The 16336-nt window shown below is 39.4% G+C and overlaps 1 protein-coding gene across 1 annotated transcript; it reads right to left on the minus strand.

Annotated features, from left to right (window-relative positions):
- Positions 1–3007: 3007 nt before the first annotated feature.
- LOC113752036 lies at positions 3008–3976 on the minus strand. The gene is made up of 3 exons (XM_027296179.1): positions 3869–3976; positions 3671–3745; positions 3008–3526 (listed from the first exon to the last, which is right to left on the minus strand). The coding sequence occupies exons 1-3, from the start codon at positions 3974–3976 to the stop codon at positions 3008–3010; spliced, it is 702 nt and encodes a 233-aa protein (XP_027151980.1).
- Positions 3977–16336: the final 12360 nt, after the last annotated feature.

The raw sequence follows: 16336 nt of genomic DNA on the forward strand, positions 1-16336 counted from the left end.
GCTTTACTAAGATGTACTAGTTTTATTTTCAAACTATGGTTGAAAATAACACCTATGTGCTCCAAGTACTTTATAACATACCAATCTAGACAAGTATGTGAATTTCACTTGATTTTTAAAACTAGAAATTGGTGAGCAATTGATGAGTTTTATTGGATTTTTATATATGCTGGACCCGAAAAAGAGGTTGAAGTTTTCTAACCAAGTTTTCCAATTCTTGATTGTACACAGATATATTCTCGCACCTGAATTTGCCTATGCTTTGAACAAGAAATTCTTGAGTTTTTGGAAGAATTGCGAACTTGGGCTCTAGTAATGTAAATCCTGGATTTGATGAGATTTTGTTGCTTTGATTGCTCTTCTTACGCTTTCAAAAAGCTTATCCGAGATTTGAATATGAAATTCTTGGTTTTCAAGGAGAGAGCCTATCTTCAGGGGTAAGAAATGAGAGAGCTTTGAAGATGTAGAGTGATTGCATCCGAGAGCCTGAAGTTAGTGTGATAATGGAGCAAGAGTGTACTAATGATTTCATGAATAGTTCTAGAAGTTCCATAACTACATTGACTAAAGGGAAAGACAGTTAAGAGATAAAATGGAGTGACTAAAGTTTGATAAGTGTAATGGTGAAGGTTAGGACATGAAGGATCTGAATGTTAGATCTAAGGCTGAATAAATCGAAGTGATTGAAATTATGAAGATTCTCGTGGCCTAGGCGAGTAAATCCCTGTTTAAGGTTTCTATCGATGGTTGTTCGATTTTAAATTTGATACTTGTCTTGAATGTGTATTGTGTTAGCACTGCAGAGTTGCTTAATTTATGATATATTTGGACTTGTTATATGTTTGCTTGTACCTGTTGTGATCATATGCATCAATCTTGTGAAATCTGAAAATTATACTTTGGATTATGATCGACTAGTATTACATTTATGATTATGTGATCCTTGTCCTTTTACGCATACATTACCTTAGACTTGTATGAGAAATGGAAATCAGAGAATGGCGTTGAGGATCTAGATAGTAAAGGAGTCCGGTTTAAAGATATATGTTAAATACATTGGTATCTAATCATGATGTGAGTTAGTCATTGTTTGGGTTGCGAAGTAACTTGATGATTCACTTTAGTCCATGGGACGAATGAATGTTAGCAATGATGACTTAATACTCTATTTACGCTAGAACATAATGGTATGTATATGAAGATAATCCGGGTTGAAAAGTTATAAACTTTCACTTATGTGTTGGTGAAAGACTTTTGTCCTATGATTAGTAGTTAAGGTTAACTGATCCATGAGTAAAGGGAATGTAAATTGGTTCTTCGAGTCTTACACATAAGTTTGATTGTTTATGGGACGAAATTTAATCTATCTTTTGACAATGGAACCTGTTACACCCGACTTTAAAAAAATAATGATGAATTCAAAAATTTTCAATTTTTTTTTGAATCAAACCATAATACTTTATTAAACTCGAAAGCAGGCTAATGAAAGCTTACAACGCTTATCTAACCCATCTCCTACGAAAATTAGGAAACCCTAAGCGCTCTAAAGCCAGTTCTCCCTGAACATTACAAGACAATGCTCGAAGACTAGTAAAGTCCCTCTCCTGCTCCGAATCAGCTCCCAGGTTAGCTAGGCAATCAGCGGGCTTATTTGTCTCTCTATAGTAATCGTGATCCCCTTGAAGTACTGCTTATAGCTGAGCAACTCATCCATCTCGTGTTGTAGTCTCCACGGACAGCTGTGACTCTCTTGCAGAATCCGCACCAAGCTGAGCGAGTCAGACTCGACATGCAACTCATGCAAACCCTGAGCAACACATAACTGCACCCCAAAAAGCGTGGCCTTGAGCTCCGCATGCAAACTTGTCAAGGAACCAAAGAAGCAAGAATAGCCGAAAATGAGCTTCCCTTCCCTATCTCGCACCACACCTTCGCCCCCACTAACCCCCGACTTCCCTCTAGAACATCCATCTGAATTCAATTTGTACCCTGCCGTAGGAGCCACTCATGCCACTTGAAGAATAGAAACCCTCCATCGCATACCCACCAAAGACGAGTGAAAAGCATCCCATGACCCAAAAGAACCTTCTATCTCTGGAAAGCGGCACTAACATAATTCACACAGGTGTATGAATACCTGATGTGCCACCTCCGTACACACCACCTTCCTCCCCTAAAAAACCCCTTTGTTTCACGCTTTCCACAACTCCTAACAGACCAGCATTGGGAGTATCCGATAGACGAACTTGAGGTACTCATTGTGCCCCCGGTGCAACCACCATCGAAAGACCAGATGACTCAACGAGGAAACCCCAGCCAAATCCCCTGGACTTTCCTCGAAGCGAATCCAAACAGCCTTGGCTAACTCCCCCGTGCAAAAGGTGTGCTGGATCCCTTCCTCATCCGGCTCAGAGCAACAGCAACACCTAGACAGTCCCTGTACCCCAAACCTCCATAGCATATCCATAAGGGGAATACGCGACCACAAAAGCCGGAGCATGAAGAAGGAAATCTTGAGGGGGCAACCTTGCAGCCAAACTTGTGAAGCTATCCAATAGCAATTAGACGACTGTATAACAATAGAGTAAGCCGAGGCTACCGAGAACGCACCATCAGCCGTTAAAGCCCAGACCATCCTATCCGCACCTCGAGAGGCAGGAGGAGAGACCTTCACCACTTGTCTTCCCAGCTCCGGCTCTAACATCTGATTAAGAAGCCGCATATTCCATTAGGCCTGAGTGACAAAATCCGACACCATATGCTCATGAAAAATATCTACACGATGACACAACGCTCCTGTACCCATCCAATTGTCATATTAGAAATCCATGGAACCCTCCCCAAGGACCCAGCCGATATGCTCCTCCGCCAAATGTTGGACCAACCTTAATCTCCGGCAAGTGTAGGACTGTGAAGAGACCTCTTCTGCCAAACACGGATGCACCCATTTACAATATTTCACTGTTAGGAATTGTGCCCATAGCGATTTCCTCTGCCGAAAATTCCATCAAAGCTTAATGGAGAATGCATCATACACCTTAGCAATACTACGAATTCCGACCCCACCTGCTTCCGGAGGCCGGCATAACTCCCCCCAACTTATCCACTGAAACCTAGGGCCAACCTCCGATGAACCCCACAAAAAGTCAGCCATCACCTTTTCGAGAGACGCAAACACTCCCTTTGGTGATGATGCTGCTGCTAACAAATGGATCGGCATTGAGGACAGCACGCTTCTTAACAATACCAGTTTGCCCCCAGACGATAGGACTCGATTTTTCCATGAAAAGATTCTAGCCGTTACAGCATTGCAGATATCCGCGAAACAATGCACTCTTCTCCTTCCAATATATAAAGGACATCCAAGGTATTTGATTGGAAACGACTTGTGCAAGAAGCCCGTAACCGATCCGATCATTTCTCGGCGTTGCGGAGGCAACTTGGGGTGCACTAAAAAACAACTCTCCTGACAGTTAACCTGCTGGCCCGACAGCGAACAATACCCATCGACTACCATCTTGACCAACTGCATAGAAGCTTAGAGGCCGCTAGTGAAAATGACCACATCGTCTGCATATGCCAAGTGCGTGACCATAGGGCATCCATTCAGAACTTTAAAGGGACGGAAACTCCTATGCACCGCCAAGGCATTCAGAGAACGGGAAAGTACCTCTGCCCCAATGACAAACAAAGCCGGCGAAATCGGATCTCCCTGGCGCAATCCGCGGGTGGACTTGAAAAACCCCTGCGGCGATCCATTCACAATGACGGAAAACCACACATTTGAAATCAACCTCCATACCATATCAATCCAAAGCCCGTTAAACCCAAACCGCCGTAGAACTTGTATCAAAAACAATCACGATACCCTGTCGTAGGCCTTCATCATATCCAACTTGAGCAACACATTCCCTCCCCGGTTGGGTTTCTTAATATCACTCAACAACTCTTGAGCTAAGAGAAAATTGTCCGCCATCTATCTTCCTGGCACGAAACCACTCTGCTGCGACGAGATAATCTGAGGAAGAACTCTAGCCAGATGGACGGATAAGAGTTTGGAGATGGCCTTGTTGATAAAGTTGCATAAACTTATCAGTCTGAATTGTGTAAAATCCTGAGGGCAGAGAACCTTAGGCAACAATACAATGGCAGTAGTGGTAACACTTTTCGGCAACTCCACTCCACAAAAAAAACTCCCTATAGCTCGATGAACATCCTCAGCGACCACCTCCCAAGCAGCCGTGAAAAACTTCCCTGTGAAGCCATCCGGACCCGCAGCACTGTCCCCATCCATCGAGAAAATGACCTCCTTTACTTCGTGAATTGAAGGGACCTCCGTCAGCCTGTTGTTCTCATGATCAGTGATAACCCTCGGAATGACCTCCAACATGTCACTGGATGCCCTTCCCACCTTCTCTGTAAACAATCCATGGAAGAAAGCGACGGCCTCAGCACAAATACTTGCCTCATCGTCCGCCCACTTGCCATTCGTCCTCCTAATTCTATGAATAATCGACTTTCGCCGCCTTTCCGTCACTACTGCATGAAAGAAAGCCGTATTCCTGTCACCGTCCGCAAGCCATTTAACCCGAGCTTTCTGCCTCCAAAACTCTTCTTCAATCACCAAAGCATTGCGCAATCGAGCACGTGCCTCTTGTAGGTTTATCAGCAACTCATCTGATGGATGGTCATCATGGACTATTTTTGCCTCTACCACCTTTTGTTCTGCCGACCGAATCTCCAAGAAAATATCCCCAAAAGAACTCCTGGACCATTGGCGAAGCGCCTGTTTCATCCTCTGGAGCTTCTCCGATAAAACCTTGAGAGGCGAACCAGGGAGGGAACCAGACCAACACTTTTTAACCACATCTAGGAAATCAGGTTTTGTTCTCCATACATTCAAGAAGCGGAACGGCGACGGCTTACCATCCAACCTCGTCACCGCAGATAATAGAAGTGGCGCATGATCCGACGGGTCCCTCCCCAAATGTTGCACTATGAAATCACTTTCCATCCTCATAGCCACCGAGTTGAGCAACAGTCTGTCTAATCGTCTCCAAACCCTAGCCATACCCTGCCTATTATTGCACCAAGTGTACCTAAACCCCGAGAAACCAGCATCTCCAACCTCTGCTAATGACATAAACCGTGCTAATTCCACCCCATTAGCCTGCCTGAATGGAGCGCCGTCCCGTTTCTCCTCTGCATTCAAATAACATTAAAATCCCCCACCAAAAACCAGGGCTTAACCTTCTGCTTCTCTCGCAATAGCTGTACCCATAGTCCTTCCCTCTCCTGGGCAGTGCACTTTGCATGAACAAATGAAAAATATATCTCCTCAGGCAATAATTGGGCAACCACGCCCAGCGTGATGTGCTGGTCCGATTCCCCTACTGTATGACAATTAAACGAAGACTTGAACAATACCCAAACACTACCTGACTGATTTGCAACAGCCAAATCCATTCCCACCTTCACTCGGATATAATCCAGGTTCAGTAGAGATGTCTTAGGTTCACAAATCGCCACCAAAAACACCGAATAAAGTTTAAATAGTTTACGGAGCCTTTTTAAATTAGGGGCATGAGAGACACCCCGTATATTCCAAAAAAAGACATCTAATCATCAGATAAGGCTGAAAAAGAATTTTTCGAAGCAATTGCTTTGGAGCATAAAGTACGATTAGACAGAATATTGACCTGAATACCTTTTTTCTTTGGCTGGGACAGTGCACAAACCCCATCTTGGCGCACCATTGATGATATTACGTTAGGCTCCAGGTTCAACGCAGCAACGGATAGGCCCTCACCACCCAATGACACCGTTTGAGACTCTCCTCTCGGTGACAGATTACCTACCCGCCCTTGCACTGCTCGAAGCTCCTCCTCTCCTGCCCAAACATCTACAAGACCCATGTGAATCTCTGCCGCTCGCTATTCTGCAGATCCCATGCGCACAACACTACCGCTAATTACTTGCTCCTGGCTCGATTTCTTCTCGCCCAATAACACCACCTCAACTCCTTCAACCGCTATTTCACCAGTACCGCAGAGCTCTTGCTCCTGGTTCAACTCCTGCCCACCCAACAACAACACGTCCTTGATAGGAGCCGCAAGAGGTTGCTGAACAACCTCATCCGCTACCACTGCTTGCGGCTCCGCCAACGCAGTCGTAGCACCAGCAGACTGATGCTTGGACATCCCAACACCAACCATCACTGCTTGAGGCTCCGCTAGCGCTTCCGTCCCAGCCTGTTCACTCTGCGAACCCATGCCCGCAACATTCATCGCTGCAGCCTCCTCAGCTACTGCTGTGTTTGCCGAGCCGGACGCCACCTTGTCGGCTTGGATCCCCCCTCGCTGCCTCTGCCTGGGCCTGATGCCCCCCTCCGCAGGCTCCCCAGTCCCCTCCCCATCTCCCCCCACCTTGACAGGCCTCAGCGCTGGGTACAACACATGGCAACCCTCCTCCGTGTGCCCCTGCCTGAAGCAATGGGAGCAATATGAGGGAAGGTTTTCCGGCACCAGCTCCTGCCAGAAATTGTCATTCTGTCCATTCCCAATCCACACCCTCAAAGGCCTGTGCTTCATCAAATCCACCTCCACACAGACCCTTGCAATTCTAGGTCTCGAGACCGCCAAAGTTGCAGCATCAACAAACAGAGGAACGCCAACCACCTCCGCAATTTGAAACAGTGTTTCCTTATAGAACAAATGTAAGGGAAGCTTGGGCATCTGGAACCACACCGGGACAATAGACGGCTCTTGATCTACATGAAACGATGGAGTCCATTTAAAGACCCTCATCGGATGGCCATGAACATACCAAATCCCCCTTGCCCACACTCTATGGAAATCAGCATTAGAATGGAACTGCAGTAGCACATGGCGTGCGTCCAACAGGCCCACAGTCGTTGGGTCACGCAAATCTAACTTGATCAGAAAACCACGTACATCCTCTAGCTTCGGTCGACCCTTTGAGAACTTGCCCACCAATGCAAGTCGGTATGGAGCAGCAAGTTTCTCCATGGTTGCTTGCGAGAATATCAACGCTGGCTCTCCTTTGTGTGTGCAGGGCATCGCTTGGATGGACAGTGATGGCGTGGCTAAGTTGCTGGAAAACAATGCAGCAAAAGACTTACGGAGAAAGATTGGAGATGAAAGTGCCTAGCCCCCAGCAGGAGACTGGAGGTCCTCCATGGTCGCGGCCATGCAAACCCTAGCAGCCGCCACCAACCCTAGAAAAATATCTAAAAAAAAAAATTTCAATTCGATAATATATTTCTTTGCCTTTCTACGCCTTTTAGATACTAATATTTAAATTTGCTATAAATGTGTTTGTATTTATAATTTAGAATTTTCAATCTTGGTTTTCTTGTTTAAGTTATTTGGGTAATTCGCTTGTACGGTGTTTTCATGAAATTTGAATTATTAAGATTGTATCTTTTATAAAAGAAAAGGTTTTAACCAAGTATTTTATATCCTCCCCATCTTACCTTTTCACTTTAGAGTTAACTAAGAAAGTCTCTTTGCAAACAACCAAGAATTTAAGAATTTGTTCTTACGAGCGTTATTTTGAAAATTTTATATCTTTCTCTTAAAAACTTCAAACATTTTGATTTTTGTTATAAATCTATATTTTCTCTTTGTGGAGAGGAATAAACCCAAGAGGCTTATTATATCTGATGTAAGGTTTGAATTTATCGGAGTAAGTAACTAGGGGACTAAGATAAGATATTATTGAATTTAAGGTTTATCCTTTGGTATTTTGATATTTGTATACATTTGTATTGAACTGGTTGTAATTTTTTTTAAAAAATTATTGATTACTTGAGATTTCTTTCTAACCATTTTGAAAGATTAATAGGGTTAAGGTTCAATAGGACAAAATTACTGCGTTGTTAAGATCTTATAGAATTTGATATACGAGACATTGAAATTCATTGAGAGTACTTAGGGACCAGTGGGATATTGAGGTAAGAATTACATGATTTGTTCTTGGATTGGAATACATAGATTGATAAATTTCTTGAGGTGATTTTTATTACTTATGATCGACTTATTAATGAGGCAATTGAATTTGCGAAAAGCGTGAAAAGATTATCATCATGCTCCTCGTGAAAAGATTAAGGATACACAACTTACGTGATATCTAGTGTGGAATAGGTTTTACAATTCTTAAGAGCGGGATGCAGAAGTGATATCTGGAGTTTTCGAGCTAAGGCATGAATTTCGAGGACGAAATTCTTTTAAGAAGGAGAGGATGTGATGACCCAGAAAATTATTTTTCTCACCTCCCAACTATTTGCATTTTTTATTTAAATTATATTTTTATAAATTTTGCATTCATTCAGTGATTTACTTGTTAATTGATAAATGAGTTTCTTTTACTTGCTTCTTTTAACCTTCGACTAATTAATTTCTTAAAATTTGTTAATTTCATGAATTATTAGCGAATTTGGTCAAAACCCTAGAAGGATGTGAGGGCTCTAAAAATTTTACTAATTTTTTAAGGGTAAATAATAATGATGAAAATATTTAAATTATCTGATTTTGGTAAATTCTTGGTATTCTCATTTATTGAAATGTCATTTTCCAACTTAGTTGAATTGATATTAATAATTGCCCGGTTATCGTTTGGTTGGCATTAAGTGTGAAATTTTGGAGTGCTGACGTGGAATTTAGTCTTAAGATGAAATCTAGAGCATGTAGAGACTTTAAAGAAATAAAAAAAATGATAGGATAATGTTGGTAGAGGAAAATTTAGTTTTGGATAAGAGGTCGCATGAGAAGGCGACACATAAGCGAGTAGGTGAGGTGGTCCCCTACCACACTTAAAAGGAAGAAACTAGACTTGAGAGTTCATTCTCTTTTTTTCCTTTGAGCCAACCGAAATTTTAGAGAGAGAGGGAGACTTGAGAGCTCTCCATTTCCTCCTCCATCTTGCTCTTGAAGATCACTTAAGAACCTATCACCCACCACAATTTTTCCTCTTCTTTTCCTTCTTTTCTTGTTGAGGGAGAGAGAGAAAGTCAAGAGAGAGAGAGACCAAGAAAGTAGGGACACCATCCATCTTACTCCTTGTGGATTTGTGGAAGAAATCACCCAATCAACCTAGAAGATTTGACCTTTCTTGAGGAAAATTGAAGGGTGAAGCTTGGAAAGAAACTTTGAAGTTGAATCACACTAGATCTTGTTAGATCTTGAGGTAAGCACCAAAAATCACCCTTAATCTTTAATTTCTAGCCAAGGGTATGTTAGATTCACTTGATTTAAGTAAGATCTATGGTAGATCTCGTAAATTTTTTGAAGTTATATCTCTAGATGTTCTAGTGGTTAAAATGCTAGTTTAGCTCTTAATTTGTTGGTTGGATTTGCTTGAAAATTGTCTTTAGATAACCAAGGGCTAATGATTGATTAAACCCATATGGATTTGAGTGAATTTTGTTGACAAGATGGTAGTTTTGTTGGTGAATATGGAAGAAATCCCCATGCCCACCAAGTATTTGATCTTTTGTTGAGGGTTATTTATATGCAAATTTTCATGGTTTTTCTTGTTAATAATCTTGGCTAAATATTGTTTGATATGTTCATGGATTTGTTATGGGAAAATTGGGAAGATTTGATGGAAAAAATATTTGGAAAGTTCTCGTTAGAAAATTTGCAAAATGGACTAAAACTTTGGGTAGATTTTTAGTCAACTTGTCAAATTTTCTGGTATTATTTGAAAACGAATTAGAGTCTAAATTTTATACCGTTGGAAAGCCCTTTGAGTTTGTTTTCAAAGGCAACCAACGGCATTCGATTTCAATTTTTCTACATTGAATTATAGCCGTTTTCCCGAAACTGCTCAAAAGCCCTGTTATAACGCGACAGCTTTCCTGTGCCTTTGTGATTGTTATTTTTTATCACGAAAGTGTATGAACTGAATTTCGATGTCTTCATAAGAAATGTATGGTTATATCTTAGTTTCGAAACGCCATAAAATTCATCTCAATCCGATAAGTGTATCTCCAATTATGATCAAAATGCCGAGAGGTGTCAAAGCTGTCACTTTGATTTTTCTCCTTTGCACTCTTTCCTTCACTTTTCTTGGTTCAATTTAACATTTTTCACTTCATTTTATACCTGAACCATTGAGCTAACATGTTCATGGATTTTTCCTTTGAATTAAGTTTGAAAAATATTTTAGATACATATTATTTTCATAACTTGAGCCTAAGTGTCGAGTTCAAGTGAATTTGATTTAGTTTCGCGAATTGTTGAGGTGAAACTTATTATCTTTCTTTACGTGTTTATAGGAGTGATTGAAGACCGTACTATCGATCCTAATTTGGATTCGGAGCTTTGAAATATTGGTGAGTTTCCATGCATGTTATCTGTCTTGAATTTGTACATGTGACGTAAATGTGAACTTGATATTACGATTGAGATGTATAGTGTTTTGAATGAGGCGAGGGTGTACTTTATCACACTCGTCCTCCCCTTCTTGAATAATCTTGTACTTGCTTGAACTTGAGTAATCGTACTTGTGTTTGTGCTTGTGCTTGACTTGTAAGTACTGAGCGGCAGCATGTACCACACTCAATTCGAGTGGGAGGTGCCTCTAATACCGTCTCAATGCCTCTATCTTGATTAAGGCGATTGGAGTGTTATCTCGTCGACCCTAGTGCTGAGCGACAGCACGTACCACACTCAATTCGAGTGGGAGGTGCCTCTCATACCGTTTCAATACCTTTATCTTGATTATGTCGATTGGAGTGTTATCTCGTCGTCCCTAATGCTGAGCGGCAACATGTACCACACTCAACCCGAGTGGAAGGTGCCTCTCATACCATCTCAGTACCTCTATATTCGAGTATTACCACCACTATTTCTATTTGAAGTGTGGGCCCAGTAGGGGGAGTCGTTGGAAGGAGAATGGAGTTAAGTGGTGCTCTACTAGACTTGTTACATTACTTTGAAAGTCGACGGAGTGTCGACCACGTGAAATAAGATCAAGTTTCGTGGAAATTGGCTCCTGAGAGCCACCTGTATCCTACCCCTTGATATTGTTAATCGCTTTATTTATTTACGTTGAATTTGTGAACTTGAAGTGTAATTCAAACTACTTTACGTGTATCCATGCCTTTTTGGGAACTCACTGGGCGTTAGCTCATTCTTTCAAATTTGTTTTCTTTAACAGGAATTGAGAATCCGAGTGAAGCCGCTGTCAGTTAGGGTGTGATCTTGTTTCTTCTGTATTATCTTTTGGGTTGTTAAACTTTGAATTCGATATTTCGGAAGCTTGTAAGATGAACTTTGATTGTATCATTAGTACGTTGGATCGTATTTTATTAGTCGGGTTGTAAGTTGAACTTAGTTATGTTTTACGTACGTTGGAAGTATTTTATTCGATTGTATAAGTGAGTCCTGGCGTGAGTTGGGCAGGCAACCCGCCGAACTCTTTGGTTTGCCTTGGGGAAAGGTGGGGCTGTCACATACACCTTCTTACCATTTAGCTAATAATGTCCCATTGCTTCTTTATCCAATTTCTAGTTCGAAACAAGCTGAAACTTATTTCGTTTTTGTAGGTAGTAAAACTGTCCAAAATTTTCCAGCTTTGACTAAAGAGTTGCAACCTGATTTTATGCTTGTTCCAGCTACATGTTGTGATGTTTCATGCATATTCACACGTCCAAATGCTGGTCACCATGAGCTCATTTTATCAACTCCAACTTGTGCAAATTCATGTGATTCGTATGGAGTAAGCTTCACTTCATTGCTGCCACTTATATTGGGTGATGCACACAAGTGTGTCAATCAAGATCCGAATGTTGTTCTTACCTCACTGGTTCATGCTTCTACAGATGTGCAACATGATTGGTTCATTGTTCTATCTCCAGATGAGCCAGTTGTGCCAAATCAGCAACAACTAGGGTCGAATTATACCACCTTGCACAACCAGATTCGGGATTTTTCTAGTTTCAATAAGCATCATTATGAAGATCCTTATCTTGTGCATGTGAATGGTAAGCTGTTGCATAGTTTTATACCTATGACTACTAACTAAGTGATTTATTGTGTAGGTGACAATATGACAATCCATGCCCGAAGGCTAATTAGAGAGGTTTGGATTGCAACCTGGAATTTTCACAAACCTTACACAAGCTCTTTCCTACCTTGGCTCATGTCTTTGTTTGAGAGTCTCATGAAGCTGACCAAACGGCAAAAAGATGTAAAAAAATATAGTTTCCAAACAAATTTTTGCAAGATGGCAAGCTATTTTGTCAGTTTTTTATTTTGAAATAGAATTTATAAAAGGAGAAAATAATTCCCTTCATGATTTTTTAACAAGAGAATTTTTACTGGGCAATGGATCAAAAGGGGATCAGTTTGTAAAAATGATCCAAAAACATCATTATTCCAAACAACAGATTCAAAAAGAAACTCTGCTAACAACCCATCGATTCATTTATTATACACCTCAAGAAAGAATTCAACCTTATCATCTTCATAGATATCCAGTAGTATATTTAAAGTCTTCAAAAGCCATTCTTTCTCTCAAAGAATAATGTTATCTTATGAGGAGAAAGATTAACGAATTTATTATGATGAAGCATTGGCTTAGCCAGAGCGGTCAAAACAATTCTCATTACAATACATGGATCAGAAAGGAGAAAGAAAATATGAGTAGTGTTATTTGTTAAATTTGCAAGAAATATGGATTCCAAAGTAGGAGGTTCAAAACCAAGGACTCCAAAAGACTATGAAATGTCAATCACTCAAATTTCTATAACTCTTAATAGATTCCAATTACTTCAAAACTTTCCAACTTTAAGCTATATTCAAGTAGCAAAAAATTCAACTTCTTCAAAAGCAAATCCAAGTTCTTCAAAACATTCCTCACCAAATAAATCCAATGAAAGTTCCACCTATTTCACAAAAGCCTTTCACTCAATATATTACCCTAACCAAATTCCAAAAAGTACCACCACATCGTTCACTTACAAATCTTACTCAAAGATTATTTCACTCAAAATGTTACTAGCAACCAGATGATCCAGCAAAAAATTTAGAATATTATGAGTTAATCCTCACAGACACTCAATCAGTAGAAATTTATCCTATTCCAGACAAAGAAAAACCTGAAATGATTAGCCATTCCAAATGTATAATAAAAAAAGTCTGTTTACCTAGTGAATAGACTTCTTTTTAACCAAAAAAGTCATTCTCGGTTAGATTTATTCCAGATGGATTCACATACCAAGACTATAAGATGACTTGGTATCGTGCCTTTTTCTTTAGGCCATTCAATCATTCTTGATTTTTTACTTTCAAAGAAAGTTGCAGCAGGAAATTTCCAATTTAGTTTCATCATTGGTGGAACTGGTTTGGACCCAACAAAGAAATTTTACCTCCAAGAGCATTAATGGGGTCCCAGACCTATCTCAAAAAAGCCACAAGAGAGGTATATTCAAAGCAAATTCTGTTTTATATTGAATTTAAAGTTCCATGGATTTTTTGTTGGAGCTTTAAAATGCCCCAAGAGTTGGAAAAACTACTCCCAATGTCCCTAGTTCGAGAATTCAAAATCAAATGGTGGGGAAGATTCAAATTAAATTTATGTGATCAAGAAAATGTTATCTAATTTTTAGAAACAGGAGAAAAACTCAAATGGTCAGTTCATCAATTTCAAAAGGAAGCATTCCAAGAACTCCTCAAAAAGAAAGAACAAGTATCACCATCAGATTTGACAATAAATGAATTCCTACTCAAGAAGATGATGCAGAATCTCGAAATATTACAAGAATATATGAATTATCTACAAAATCAACAAAAGAAGACAGATGAGTCAATATGTTCCTCATCAGATTCCAAGTTTTATCCATTTGGTAGACCATACGCACAAGACCCAAATGACGTATAAATAAAAGGCGTTGGCCATTTTCAAAAGAAGATAAGATGCAATCTCCAAAGCACCAATAAAAAGAAGATAAGAGTGTCGGCATGCAAATTCAAATGAACCTCAAATGCAAGTAAAATTCAAATGTAATATTTTGATAGCTATAAATAACTATCAAAGGATAAGAAAAGGGCATCAGAGTGTTAGAGAAAGCAAGCGCTCTTCTCTTCTAAAAAATTAATAAAGTTCTGAAGTTTGCATTCAATTACGTTGTTTAAAAGGATCAATTTTTAAAGCTTCCCCAATTCTTAAAGCTTCTAACTCCAAGTAAGTATTGTAAGGATCAAAAACAACCAAAGAGGATGGGAATTAGGTTATTTAAAAAGCTAATCAAGTTATGAGACACTTTCTGCTCAATATGAAATTTACCCTTTTTTCTAAATGATCACATAATGAATCAATCAATAAATGAACAAAATCACTTGAGAGAAGTAGAAGATATAAGCAATTTAAAGATCACAAGACAACAATAAATAAATAAAAAGGGAAGAATTGCAAACCAATTGACTACCAAGCTCCTCTTGAGCTTGTAGATCAATTCAAACAAACTTTTTCAAATTGATGAAATACAACCAATCTTTTGTACAAAGAAATGCTCACTTCCTTGCCCCAAGCTCCACTTGGTCAACGTAGGAAGTTTTACTATTCCTCAGGACAACCCTCACAGAGCTACACTATTGAAGTATTCACTCACAAATGAAAAGCTTACAATGAACTTCACACTACCAAGACTACAAATCTTCTTTGGAGAGTGTTTTCTCACTAAAACTACTCTATATCTTTTGTATCTTCAGTGTGCAAAAGTTGCTTGAAGTTTCTGACCATACTCTATTTATATGAGACCAAGAATGTGTTTCATTAATGCTTCCAACGGATAGAAAGCAGTTGAAGATTCAACTAACCGTTGGGAGTATCGGACGTCCAGTACAGCTGATGCTTGCGTCTGACAGCAGACAGTGAGTTTGAGAAATCATTTTAATTCTTCCGGACGTCCAGTGATGGAGTTTTTCATGTGTCTGAAGTGCTGCATTGTTTGTCGGACGTTCAATATTGTCTTCGCAAGTGTCTAACAGCTTTCAACTTCCTTTATCTTTTTCAAATGCTCTTGTTCTTTGAATCATATTTGTTTCATAGTTGAAAGTATTTCTTGAAGAGATATTATTATCACCCATTGTTTTGTAAATATCAAAAACTAGGGACCAAGGTCAACATTCTCCCCCTTTTGGATGATGACAAAACAATGGATGGAAAAAAGAAAAAGATTGAGCATAAGCTCCCCCTCACTCATTGGATCAAAAATTTTTAAGTGTCAAACTTGTAATCTCAGAATAACTCCCCCTTTCACATAGCATCCATTTCTTCCCCTTTTTGTCATCATAAGATGAGAGTAAAATCCAACAACCATAATCTTAATGTAGTTGCCATAACAAAGAATCCAAAATATCAATCAAAAACAGAGAAATGATACCAGAATTCAGCAATCACCAACATACCAACATCAATCATCAGCCAAAAACAGAGAATTAATACCAAAAGAAGTACCAAACAGAGAAATATCAACTAAAATACATTAGCAATTCAACTAGAAACCATCAATGTTAACCAAGATCCATTAGTACAGAATACTTGAAACATCAAAAGAGAAAATACAAAAGATGCATCCTAATATGAAGTGCAAATGACCCTAGAATGCCTAAAGTGTAATCACAAAATTTTGAAAAGTCACAACATTTAAATTCCGAACAATTGACACTTCTAATTTTAACAATATTTAAACCAAACCGATTTTGAACTTTTACAAATAGGGAAACGAATTTTTTTGAAAGTATCATCTTTGTGAGCAAGAAAAATCATCCAAGTGTATCTAGAATAATCATCAATAATGACTAAACAATATCTCTTACCACCCAAACTAGCAATTTGTGTAGGACCAAACAAATCAAAATGTAAAAACTCCAATGGTCTTGAGGTAGAAACACGTCATCTCCAAATGTCACTATGCCGCTAGATTTTGGCTTGAATTTGATGAATTGTGATGGATCATCGGTCATGTGTTTTGAACATTCACTGTCTATGAACCACTTTGATTCCTTAATAATGTTCACCAGATTCACATACTCAAGAGTTCAAGAACTAATATATGGTACCCATCAATTTTTGGGTCCTTGAGAGTTAGCAACATGTCTAACTATCCACATGCATTTCATGCCTCTTCTCATGTTCTTTCTCACATAGCAATCACTTTTCATGTGACCTTTTTGACAACAAAAATTACACATAATCAAAGAGTTATTTATATGAACAGGTTTAATAAATCTTACTTGTTTTCTCTTATAAATAGTAAATTCATTTGCACCAGAATTTATTTTCTTCTCATAAGTGCCAATATGAG

This window comes from Coffea eugenioides, chromosome 11, assembly GCF_003713205.1.
Source record: "Coffea eugenioides isolate CCC68of chromosome 11, Ceug_1.0, whole genome shotgun sequence".
Classification (NCBI taxonomy): Eukaryota; Viridiplantae; Streptophyta; class Magnoliopsida; order Gentianales; family Rubiaceae; genus Coffea; species Coffea eugenioides.